General features: G+C 44.9%; 1 protein-coding gene across 7 annotated transcripts in view; it reads left to right on the top strand.

Moving 5' to 3' along the window:
- Nucleotides 1–1,487: 1,487 nt before the first annotated feature.
- Nucleotides 1,488–13,283, top strand: part of LOC309333200 (zinc finger protein 711-like) — a 68,724-nt gene continuing 56,928 nt past the window's right edge. For 3 of the 7 annotated variants that reach the window (XR_014152416.1, XM_081846598.1, XM_081846600.1), the window contains exons 1-2: nt 1,490–1,785; nt 10,783–10,884. Coding sequence is in view for 6 of the 7 variants with exons in the window: in XM_081846598.1 (XP_081702724.1) it covers nt 10,800–10,884 (85 nt within the window). In the remaining variant the exon portion in view is untranslated. Of the gene's footprint in view, nt 1,786–10,782; nt 10,885–13,283 lie in introns of all 7 variants that reach the window. The other 4 variants (XM_081846603.1, XM_081846602.1, XM_081846599.1 and 1 more) reach the window with 2 other exon arrangements.

Below are 13,283 nucleotides of genomic sequence, written 5' to 3' on the forward strand. Positions count from 1 at the left end.
GGGATGATGGGAGTTGTAGTTCAAAAACAGCTGGAGGCACAAGGTTGGGAAACACTGATCTATTGCCGTAACCTCTTTCCATGGTTCAAGTGTTACAATTATTCAGCATCCTCAACATGAAGTAGATATGGAGGATGATGACGACAGCATTCATATCCAGCAGAGGAGCCAGAAATTAGTCAACTGCCTCCCCGAATCTTACACTACTTTTCCTGCAACTGGTAAAGCGACAAGGGACCTACGTTTGCCAACTGTTAATCCATGCTACATTGATCACAATCCTGCCTTCGCCCCAAGGAAGTTTTATATCCTTGGCTAAACTCTGTCCTGGAGAGAATGCATATTCAAGACACACAAAGAATGGAGGAAGTACCTTGAGTATTCTTTGCTGCTTTTCATGCAAAAAATGAACCTGGTATAGGGAAATTAAAATGTAATGCAGCATTGCTTCCACTTTTAAATGACAAAATTGCAACACCAGCAATGGTACGTCATGTTATGGATATCATAATAATGGCAACAGCTAAATTAAATGGAAATCAAATGCCTGTATATGCAATTGGAAAGGAACTGCAGTGGAAGTTTCCTGACAAGTATAGTGAGGATCACATTATATTCATGAAGTGTGGCCTTCATAGTGAAATGATGGTCATTAACTTACTTGGCAAGTGGTTAACTTGCAGTGGATTAACTGAATTAGTAACAGCAATTGGAAATAACTGGTATTGTCAGTTCTGGTGTTGCAGAATCCTGCCTCACATTGTCATATGTGAAAAGATATTGATATGCTCATCAAGTTACTTTAACTGCATTACACTGTCTACAGGTACAAGCATTCCACAAAGCATGTGAAACAGATTCCACCATCAGTGATGTAAACATTGAACTATGGATTACGTGGAAAACATCTGAATGTCCTCAGTTCCAATATTGGAACACAATTATTGAACCCAAGTCCCTGCTAGTACAACTTAAATATTAAGTATTCACACATCTAACTTTAAAATGTTTGTGGATACTTTGACTCAGTTATGCTCTGAGTCCCATAAAAGGGGAGTTGGGCTGTTAAAGGCACCCCCCCCTATTTTCTGGTAATACACTTTTCTGGTAACAATACCTGTTAACTTCTCATTTTTAATAAAGGGTTCAAAACTAAAATTCATTTTATTTCCCTAAAAAATAAAACAAAAACCACCCATCTTCTTCATGCTTCTGGAGTTTTGTCAAGAGCAGATTCTGCCTTCCTACCTTCGGACTGACAATGGCGTGATAAAATGAAACGCAAAATCAAGCACTCAATGCATTTGGTTGTCGGTCTCCTTCCTCTCCCATTTTCCTCCACTGCAGTAAAAGAAGGAGCCTTCAGCTTGCTTTTCTGCTCCAGCTCCCTTTCTCTCCCCACTAATGGCACGAAGGCATGGGCACAGCTAACTTCATTAACTTTGCTACGCGTGCTCAGAATACTGTCGGGAAGGGGGCGGGGCAAGTGAAAGAAGAACGGTGCGCACAAGAGGTTGATGCCCGCTCCTTTGTGACGTTTGTTTTAGCAAAGACTGGTCGCTAGACTATTGGGGGGAGGGGGAGAAGAAGGGATAAAGGGCGGGGGGGGGGGGATGTGCGTGTAGGTTTGCGAGTGAGCAGGCCGCTCGCTCTCTCGCTCACCTGCAATTTCCTAAGCTTAGCCTGTGATTAGTGCAGGCCTCGGACCTGGCGAAACCCGGAAAGCGGCAGTCAAGTCCTCTTTTCTCCACTCCTCCAGCTCGAGCAGGAGCACGCCAAGCGAAGGTGAGTGGGTGGGGGGTGCTCAATCGCGGAAAGGGGATTGTTGAAAATTTTAATTAATTGTTTTTTAAAGGGCGGATGTGTGGGAGAGGTGCCAGGCTGCTTAGGCCCCAGAACAGGCCCCAACGCCTACCAACACTTACGTAGCACACCACTTTTTTAAATTTACTCCCCGCTTCACATGTAAACCCGCTCGGGCTTTACAACCAGAGGGGCGCGAGTGTGCGTTCGGCTTCTACTCCGCCGCGCGGTTCGACCCAGCACTGTAGCTGTCCCCGAGAGGCGGCCAGAAAATGGCGGCAAACAAAATGGCGGCTGTCAGAATCAGCGGCAGAGATAACAGAGAAGCACAGTTTACAGAGGCCTTTTTCTTCCTCTGCCTTATTCAACTTTTAGAAAACACACACCTCCCCCCGAAGTCTTCTAATAGCCAGTGGTTGTAGCGCCAGACAAACCTCGCTTCTGCGCCTTATAGTACTGTGGGATGTTAAAGACAAAACGGAAAGGGTGCAGGGGAAGAAGGAAGCGCCGGCGGTGCGGCTGTCAGGGGAGTTGTCGGCTGAAAACTCCTTCCTCTTTCCCCCGACAGCCCACAGCTGATGGGAGCCTTCGTCGTCATGTCTTATCTCAGATCCCGCGCGAGGCATCGCTGGCTCTTTGCCTTCCTCGGCCGTGCAACACTAGCTCTGGGAAGGATGGGTACAACCCCACCCCCTTTTGCCCTACCCGCGCTCTAAAGAGCCGCTTTATTGTTTGCCCGTCACGGGCGCTGATTGGAAGCGAGGGGAAGAGGAGCGTTTTGTGTGTATATAGGCACGCGGGTCTCCGCCTCATTCAAGCGCAAGGTTCCCCATCCCCTTTATTGAGTAGCCGCCACCTTGGAAGCCTTTGGAAAAAAGAATTTACGTTTTGAGCCCCACGACTTGGTTTGGGAGAGCTCTTTCCAGCCAGAAACAGTCTGACCCCTTCTGTGTGTTTACATTTAAGTTTTGTTGGGACTTGCCCATGTGCTTTTAAGTTTGCAGTGGTTTGCTGCCTTTACTTGCACATATTTACCAAAAACCCCCCAGCTTAGTCTTTCAGCTTCTTTAAGATTAAATGCATCTACTGCATAAACTTTAATAATATAGACTACAGCCTACTTCATGAGGACTTGGGGCACATACAACCTGTATTTTCAAAATTCAACTTTTGTTTATTGGCCCACATGCAAACCACCACCACCTCTAAGCACCACCTCAACTGCCTCTCCCGATGCAGGTGGAACAGAGAGATAGAGCTGGGTGACATCTGCATATTGATGAAACTTCATTCCAAATCTCCTAATGACAGTTCCCACAGGCTTCAGAGCATGAGGGACAAGATGGAGTCCTGTGGGACACCACAGAGCAACACCCATGGTGCTGAACAGTAGCCTCCCATTACTATTTTCTGAAAATGGCCCTGTAAGTAGAATTGGAACCACTGAAGCACAGTTCCTCTGAGCCTCTCCAGAAGGATACTGTGGCCAGCAGTATCAAAAGCTGCTGAGAGATCAAGGAGAATAAGTGGGGTGGCACACCCTGCATCTCTCTCCAGATAAATTTCATAACTCAGTGTTATCAAGGCAGTTTGTGCCATGAACAGTCGTAAAGCCAGACTGGAATGGAGCCAAGTAAATACAGTTTGCACACACTGGGCAATTGAGCACTGCATTTGCAGAAGAGTGAAAAAATGTTTTTATTTTAATTCTGGGGAACTTAAAAGTGAGTTAAAATGCCTATCCAAGAGACTTAAGAAATTCATGTGTTTGATGTCATTAAGAAAGTGCTAAGTTTTTTAAAAACAGAACCCCAAAATTGTAATGTGTTGTCTACTACAGCAGCAAAGGATTTTGACAAAATATAAAATGAGTCAGTACAATGCATAAACTGAATTAATGTAGTATTATGGTACGTACTGATATGTAATGGATTTTCATAATCTATTAAGTTCTTAACATCCTGCAATTGGAAATGGATATTCAGAAGTGAATCACAGCTATTTCAAAATAATAATTTACAGGAACGTTTACAGGAACCTGAGGTGGTCTTTTGTTACCTGGTGGTAGATTATTGCTCCAGCCTTTTCTTGTCGCAGTAGTCTTATACACCTGTTACACCACTTTTTACTATTCACACTAAATGTGTAAAAACAACAACAGAAATCCTTAGCTGTCAAAAATTGTGATTATAAAATTTAAATGAACCTATGGTATGGTGTTCTTCACAGAAGGCTTTTTGTTCCAGTACAGTCTTCATGAATGGAAAGAAGGGAAGCCATTTTCGCCATTTTCGCTTCCTCTTGCAGCCCTCCTTCCCCCTCCCACACTGTTCCAAAGGCTCATCTAACCTTCTGGAGTAGAATTGTGTGGAAGTTGAGGAGACTGCAGAGGGAAGGGTAGTTGGCAAAAATTGCTTTCCACCATTTTCTGTTCATGAAAGCCTCCAGTGGCTTGAAAAGCCTTCAGTGAGTGGTGGAACACATTTGGATGCAGCTCACTTAGTATTTCTACCTGGTAGGGCTGGGCGATATCTGGTTTTCAACATCACAATATATCACCAGCTAAATATTACGATATCTCGATATATCAAGCGCTATATATCTGCAGCGGCAGAGGGCCTTGCTCAACCTCCCTGTGGCAGCAGAGGGTCCCGATGTACCTCCTCACAGTGGCAGAGGGTGTGCCGCAATTCCCCGCAGCAGCAAAGGGTCTTGACGCGCCTCTCCACAGTGGTGGAGGGTTCACCGCGCTTCCCTGCAGCAGCAGAGGGCTTTTCTGTGCCTCCCTGTGCCGGCTGAGGGTCTCACCCAGTGTTTGAAACTCCCATTGTTCTAGGTGCATTTTGCGACAGGGAATTTCATTAGGGTGAGCAATTTCTGAGCTCTGGGTGCAGTACTGCACCTAAGATTTCAGATAAAAACTGCACGGTGGATTGAAAGGAGGAACTGGAGAAGAGACCCTCTTAAGAATATTAGGGGGGTGGGCTAAACCATGTGAAAAATGAACATAAAATTTTAGCTGCAGTTCATTCATTTTCAGCTTTGTATTCTTCTTGTTAAAAAAAAAAGTGTGCCTGGACATTCCATTGTTATGCTCATAACCTAGGTTGAAGGTGCCATTTAGCTCCTAGCTTTCATATCTCAGTTTCTAACACTGGTCCCACCATACCTCCCCAAAGTGGTGGAGGGTGTGCCATGCTTCCCCCCAGCAACAGAGGGCCTTGCCACACCTCCCCTTGGCAGCAGAGAGTCAGGCTATACCCCCTTGCAGCAGGCAGGGGGTGCACCACGCTTCCCTGCAGCAGCTGAGGCCCTTGAGGCTCCCTGCAGCGGAGGAGGGCCTGAACATGTAAGGAAGTAGTAGATTCAATAAAAATATTAAATAAACTTCCATATAATATACTGTATTGGCCCGAATATAAGCCACACTTTTTTCCCAAATTCCAATTGTGAAAAGTTAAAAGTGTGGCTTATATTTGCGACCTTACGGTATCGCTGCTGAAACAGCTGCTCATGAGGGCTGTCGGGGGTGCAGGACAACTGCGCCCATCCCATCTGCGTCTCCCAAGCCTCCCCCGAGCCACTGTAAGGAAAGGGGAAGGGGGGAGGCTGCAGCAAAGCGGCACTGCTTCCCGGCCCCCCGGAATCAGCCCATGGGGCAATGGCACACAGCCCGCCCACCTCTGCCAAGTTCCCCCAGAGCTGCCGTAAGGAAAGGGGAAGGGGAAAGAAGCCCGGGGGCATGGGGCAACGGCGCACAGCCTGCCTGCCACTCCCAAGCCTCCTTTGGGGAGGTAGTGCCACGAGGTGGTAGTGTTGGGAGGTGGGCACACTGTGTGCTCGGAGCCGATCGTCGGCTGCCCCCCATTCAGGGCAGTAGTGCTAGGAGGCAGACACGCAGCACGCTCGGAATCAGACGCCAGCTTGGGGAGTGGGCGCCCATCGCCCCCCCATCCCCTGTTCATTACAGTAATGCCGGGAGGCGGGCCACACCCACAAATAAGCCTTGAATTTTAAAGGTGCGGCTTATTTGTGGGTGCGTCTTATATTCCAGACAATACAGTGGTACCTCAAGTTGCATACACTTCAGGTTACAGACTCCGCTAACCCAGAAATATTACCTCGGGTTAAGATCTTTGCTTCAAGATAAGAACAGAAATCATGCAGCAGCGGCAGCAGGAGGCCCCATTAGCTAAAGTGGTGCTTCAGGTTAAGAACAGACCTCCAGAACAAATTAAGTTCTTAACCCGAGGTACCACTGTACGAAGTTGCATCTGCTTCCCCACTCAGAGGTCTGAGTGGAATCCGCATGCATAAGCCTTACTGAGATCAACTAAACTTCTACTTTCCTGGGAGTAAGCCTCATTGAATCCAGTAGTGCTTGCTTGTGAGTAGACACACATTTGCTTGCACTGCCTACGGAAAAACATCCTCCCCATCATTCTCACATAGTACCCAACCTCCCATTTCAGCATAAGTGTCAGGCTGCCAGGCAAGGCTTACCTTCCCCCTCTCTGTAGATAACAGCATGAAGCGAAAACAGTCTTTTGCAGCAACAGAGAGAGAGGGAGAGGGGGGCTCCCACCATTCTTCCTCAGAGCAATACCCTTCAGTCTGATTCCTCACATCATCCCTCCCTCTAAGATTCTCCTCATCCCACCCCTCTTGTTTGGGTTTCTGGGGGTGTCTCGCATGAAACGTTTTTTGCAAATCAGGTGCATGCACATGCTCTGCATATTCCCATGAGTGCTTGGCTGCTCCATAACCCTTCCACCCAATCAAGTACTGTAATTCTTTACGTTGCTATCGAGAGTCCAAAATCTGCTCAACTTCACAATCTTCTTCTACACTTCCACTACAATGGGAGGGGGAGGAGTTTCCCTAGATGTCTGATACGGATGCACCAGCACCACTGGGGATAACATTGACCTGTGGAACATGGGGTGAATCTTCATAGATGAAGGTATTTGGAGTCTGAAAGTCACAGGCTTAATTTGGCCTGTCACCTCAAACGGACCCACTCTCTGATGATCTAATTTCTTACATCTGCCTCTTTGCGGTAGATCACGTGTTGACAACCATACCTGATTCCCAACTTTTATCTCCCTACCCGGTTGGCGGTGAGCATTTGCTGCCTTCTTATAAGCCTCTTTAGCATAGTTCCACCATTCCTCCAGTAATTCCTGAATGGCTGCCAACTCCTCTAAAAAATTTTCCGTGGCAGGTACTGACAAGGTGTTGGTTGGGGACGGGGACGGGAACGCACGAGGGTGGTAACCGTAATTTGCAAAGAATGGGGTTTGTTTTGTTGAAACATGCAGGGCGTTATTATATGCAAACTCCGCTAGAGGAAGCTTGGTTACCCAATTGTCCTGCTGGTAATTAACATAGCAATGTAGGTATTGCTGCAATGTTGTGTTCCTTCTCTCTGACTCTCCGTTCGTTTCTGGATGCCTGGTCGAGGAAAGGCTTATTTCCACTTTGAGCAACTGCATGAGTTTTTTCCAGAACTGTGAGGTAAATTGGGTTCTGCGATCTGAAATCACTTGACGGGGAAGTCCATGCAACTTGAACACATGATCTACAAACAACTGTGCTGTTTTGGGGGCTGTTGGGAGTCTTTTATGAGGCACGAAGTGGGCCATTTTTTTTGGGGGGGGGGGAATCCACCATCACCCAAATTCCTGTCTGTTGCTGCAACCTTGGTAGATCAGTTATAAAATCCATAGCAATGGTTTCCCAAGGCTCTTGAGTGGTAGGTAGCAGTTGTAGTGAGCCCGGTGGGGCTTCCTTGGGTCTCTTTGCCTGTTGACACGTTTTACAAGCTTGCACATAATCCTTTACATCTTCTCTTACCCTTGGTCACCAAAACTGTCTCGTCACATGGTATAATGTTTTGTACTGACCAAAGGGACCTGCTGTAGGGTTGTCATGACATTGACGCAGAACGGTGGCTCTAAGGTCCCCTGCTGGAACGTAGAGAGTCACCCCTGTACAAAAGTCCTTCTTTTTCTGAAAAACCCTCAATATCATTATTATCTCCCTCCAGTGCCCTCAATTTGTCTCTGGGGAAAGCATCCTCTCTTGTCTGCCGCTGAAAGTCTGTCTCGTCTCTCACTAATCCTGCCGCCAACTGCAACTGTTTCGGTGTCAAGATATGCCTGTATACCAAGACTGATTCTTCTTCCTGGTATTCAGGTTTCCTTGAAAGGGCGTCTGCCCCTTGTTTCTGGCTCCCGGCCACATACTTGACTCTGAAGTCAAAGCTATCAAAAAAACTGCCCATCAAATTTGCCTCAGATTCAACTGTTTCACCGCCTGCCAACATTCCAAATTCCAGTGGTTCATGTGCACTTCTACCTGGTGCAGAGCTCCCTCCAGGAAATGTCTCCACACTTCAAAGGCTTCCTTGATTGCCAAAAGTTCCTTCTCCCAAATTGTGTAGTTCTTCTCAGAAAGGTTCAGCTTTCTCAAGTGGAACACGCACGGCCGAAGGTTGCCCTCTATGTCCTCTTGTAGCAGCAGCAGCGCTACTGCCCTATCAGAAGCGTCCATCTCCACTATTAGTGGTTGATGAGGGTCTGCATGTGCCAGATACATCTCTGAAGAGAACATGGTTTTTAAACGTTGGAATGCCCGTCGCACATCATTTGTCCACCGGAAGGTTTTTTTTGTCCCTGAGGCAATCAGTGAACGGTGCAGTCAGTCTTGAATAGGCAGGCCCAAACCTACAATAATAGTTGGCGAACCCCAAGAATCTTTGGGTTCCTGCCACAACATCAAGCAATATATACATTTCAAAGGGCTAGACTGATTATAAACAATGAACTGTCAGAACCTTTTGACATTTCTAAAGGGACAAGGCAGGGCTGCCCACTGACTCCCCTTCTCTTCATAACAGTGTTAGAAACACATTTAAAAGCAATTAGGGACAACCCAAAAATAGAAGGGAATAAAATCTGAAAAAGATCCTATAAGGTCATGGTTTTTTCAGATGACCTGATAATTACAAAAAAAAAACACCATTAGAAAATATTTTAAAACTGTTGGAGAAAATGAACGAATTTGGCCAATTATTCGGTTTCAAAATCAACAAAGAAAAAACTTATGGTGAAAAATTTGGACGCACAAGAAAAAGTAGAGTTGGAAAAAGAGACAGGGTTAAAAGTTATGAACAAAGCCAGATACCTAGGAGTTTGGATTACTATGAAAAACATCAATCTTTATAAGGATTATTATATAAAGGCCTGGAATGGTATAAAAAAAAGAGCTAGAGAGCTGGAATAGATTAAAACTGTCGTTATGGGGGAGAATCTCTACAATTAAAATGGTAGTCCTTCCGAAAATGTTGTTCCTTTTTCAAACCATTCCAGTTATTAATGGACTTAACTGTTTCAAAGAATGGCACAGGTATTTGGTTTTTATCTTTATCTTACATTTGGCAAGGTAAGAAACCCAGAATAAAATGTAAATTATTAACAGATTTAAAAGAAAGAGGTGGCTTCGCTTTGCCAGACCTTAGGTTGTACTACGAAGCAGCATGTTTTGTATGGTTAAAGCAGGCATGTCCAAAGTCTGTCTCGGGGGACTAATCCGGCCCGCCAGTCGGTTTAATCCAGCCCATATGGCAGTTTATTTCCTAGGGTAAAATCCTAAAAAAAACCTCAACAACTTCAATCCTAAAAAAGCTCAACATATTTGGGGTAAAATCAGGAAAAAAAAGCTCAACAACTTCAATCCTGAAAAAAAAGGTCAACAACTTTGGTTGGCCCTCACGGCCTTTCACGGGAAAGGATTGGATGATCTTAAAGAATACTAATTTACTGGATATAGAAGGATGGGACAATAAAGTAGGATGGAGGTGAGGAAAGAAAGAAGAGCTTTCCAGTTCTTTGTTTATCAGGCTGTGTATAATTAGCTGAGCTCTAAGTGGAAAGATACCAGTGAAGCTGAAAAAGTTTGCTGGTTTGTCTAAGGAGTAATCATCATTTCTTATTGGTGAGGAGGGAAAGAGGAAACAAAGTTGGAGACACAGTGCCTGCAATATCTGTAAAGTATCTTCAGCTGAGCCCTGAGAAGCTGTTAAGTCTCCACCTTTTGTTCACCAGCATATTGCCTTGTTGAAGCACTTACCATGATGTTATTTCAATACCATATTCAATGATACGGTGATTTATTAAACAGCCCTACTATCTGGGTACTTACTACTGTGTTCAGTACAGTTGTACCTTAGCTGACAAATGCCTTGGCAGTTGAATGTTTTGGCTCCCAAACGCCGCAAACCCGGAAGTGAGTGTTCCAGTTTGCGAACGTTCTTTTGGAAGCCGGACGTCCGGCGGGGTTTCTGCGGCTTCTGATTGGCTGCAGGAAGCTCCTGTAGCCAATCCGAATCCGCACCTTGAAAGTCTAACGGACTTCTGGAATGGATTCCATTCAGCTTCCATTGTATGACTCTATAAATAACATTGTGTTAGGCTGCAATCTGAAATAGATTTGCTAAGGCATTTGCCTCTCTGAACATAGTGGGACTTATTTATCAGTAGACATGCTTAGAATACCACTATAAATTGAAGTGTTACTCATTTATAAATGTTTGTAGGTTGGTTACGCTATTATTTGCAAATCCTGTCATCCAAATAGCAACTGAGTCTACTTTCTTATTCCTCAGCTGGTCTGCTGGTAGGTACATAGGAAGCCACCTTATACTGAGTCAGACCATTGTTCCTTCTAGCCAGATATTGTCTACACTGACTGGTAGCAGCTCTCCAGGATTTCAAACAGGGTTCTCTCTCTGCTCTACTAGGAGATGCTGGGGGTGGATGCTGATATTTGCGCTTGTTGTGAAATCTAGTAATAAGATAACTTTACATGTGCTTGCTAAAGAGGCTTGCATTGAATTCTGTATTAAGTGCTAAAGCATCATTCTAAGACATTTATCTTAGTACAAGTAGTAATTTCCATATACTTTTCTTTTCACAGTTTGTGAATGAGCATAGATGATTATGGATCCAGGTGGTGGAAGTCTTGGGTTGCAGACAGAGGAATGCAAAATGCCTCACACCATGATTATGCAGGATTTTGGTAAAACGACCTTTCATTTTTAACTCATGCTTGTTAATCTTTTGCAGTGTATAATGAATAAATAACCTGTGGCATAGGTGCCAAACATGACACAGGAAGTAGGCATTTCTGGCACTACTAAGCAGGAGCCTGAGGACGTAAAGGCCTGGCTGTAGCACAGGGGTTGGCTGGCATTCTTGACAACCTGTTCTATGTTGCACTGCTGCCAACTTGCTGCTTTAGTAGACCAGAGGCTTGAGGGATGTGTATGGTAGAGTGGTGCTATCTTTACTTTGAGCTTGCCAAAAGGATGCCCAAACAATTATTGTTTATAATACTATTGTATTTATTTTTTGAAATAATGTAAGCTTCAGTATTGGATGGCAATTGAGAGTTAATTTTTTGTTTTAATTAATCATATTCTGTATACTAGGAGAGCAATCCTATAGTAAGTTCCACTGGGATGAGCGGATCCGAGTCAGGAGGTTCCCAACACAGCCAGAGATACATTATTGTATCTCTCCCAGCTCAGCCAGAACCTAGCTGACTGAGCTGAGCTCAGCGGATCTTAAGATTATTTATTTACTTAGTTACCAACCTTCTTCAAAAGATCTCAGGGTGGTTCATAAGATAAAAATACAAGATAAAAGCATAAATAGTTAAAACCAAACAACAAACAACAGCTCCCCCTCCCACAAACACATTTAAAATGCTGTGCAAAAGGGTATGACGGAAACAGGCCCAGTGAGCTCTAGCGCGCGCGCGCTCGCTCTCTCTCTCTCTCTCTCTCTCTCTCTCTGTGTGTGTGTACTTAGAATGGACCAGATATGGCTATCAAAAAACTGCCAGCCTAACCTATCCTCTCCTTCAGAAGACAATAACATGAGCTACCTATGGGGATCTTTTGAAGCTTAGTAGCTCAGCTATCATAACTTCTTAAAACTATAATTAAATGTATTGGAAGGTAGAGTAGTTTACCAGACTGTATTTGTGGTAAAAAATTACATCTACACCACTTTGTTTGTTACCCAGGTGAGGGACCACCTTTTAAATAAAACATGGAATCAAGGAAATTAATTTAAGTCCAGCATCCAGGAGGAACCCAGCTTTTATTATAGCTATTGCAATAGGGCAGAGCTCAACTTAACATGGTGGTTCTATCCAGTTAAGAAAAAGGTGTGCTACGAGGAGCATCAGAACAAGAGTTTTATAGACACAGCACACAGAGTCATAAAACATCAAAATATAACATTGTTAAATTTTCTACATGCATCAAGAAAGGTTACAGGTCACGAGATGGTAAATACGCAATACAAATGCAGCTGAAATTGCAACTTACACTGGCTTCTTCAGTCTCACTATTATTCAACCCCTTCATGGCAAGCGTCTTTAGTACTTAGTAGAGGAGCCTTTTGCTGCTACAGCCTACTGCAAACTAGATGCATTGCCAGACAACAGCTTCTGGCAGCGTTCCTGAGCTTCTGCGCATGTGTGAGTGCTGAAACCCAGAAGTAACCCGTTCCGGTACTTTTGGGTTCGGCGCAGTGCGCAACCCGAAAACATACAACCTAAAGCGTCTGTAACCCGAGGTATGACTGCAATATTCTTGGGTTTGTGTGCTGCAACCGCCTTCTTCAAATCCACCTGAGATTTTCTATGGGGTTCAGGTCAGGTGACACTGATGGCCACTGTAGAAGCTTCCAGGACTACTTCTGCAACCAAACCTTGGTGAAATTTGAGGTATGCTTGGGACCATTGCCCTGTTGGAAGGTCCAGTGACACCCAAACTTCACCTTCCTCACAGACAGCATGACGTTTCCTCCTAGGATTTCCCAATACTTCAATGAATCCATCCTGCCTTCCACACATTGCAAACTGCAAGTGGCAGAGGATGCAAAGCAGCCCCAGAGCATCACCGAGCCACCACCATGCTTCACTGTAGGCAGAGTGTTCTTTTCAGCGTGTGCTTCATTCATCTTCCTCCAGACATAGCGCTGATCCATGGGGCCAAAAAGTTCCAATTTTGTTTCATCGCTCCACAGAACAGAATCCCAAAACTACTGTGGCTTATTTATATGATTTTGAGCTTATTGCAGCCAACTTTTCTTGAGCTTTTGGGTCAGCAGTGGTGTACGCCTTGGAGTTCTGGCATAGAAATGTTGGGAAAATGCCCTGGGGTGCCCCTGCAGCCCCCAAGCTCTGAGCGTCCTCCGGTATGCGCAGCTCTGGAAAAGGCATTCACCTTCTTCAGTGCGCTTCAGCTACATATATCAACTGATATATGCACACTAATCTTCTGGCATAACACAGCAAGAAGAACGAGACATTGTAGAGCTAATCTGCGTATTTATTTACACACTACATACAGACAAAGGAATTATTGCATCCTTTCTCTCCAGCTCTGAGAGAACAGACAGGTC

This window comes from Podarcis erhardii, assembly GCF_964252035.2.
Source record: "Podarcis erhardii genome assembly, chromosome: W".
Lineage (NCBI taxonomy): Eukaryota > Metazoa > Chordata > Lepidosauria > Squamata > Lacertidae > Podarcis > Podarcis erhardii.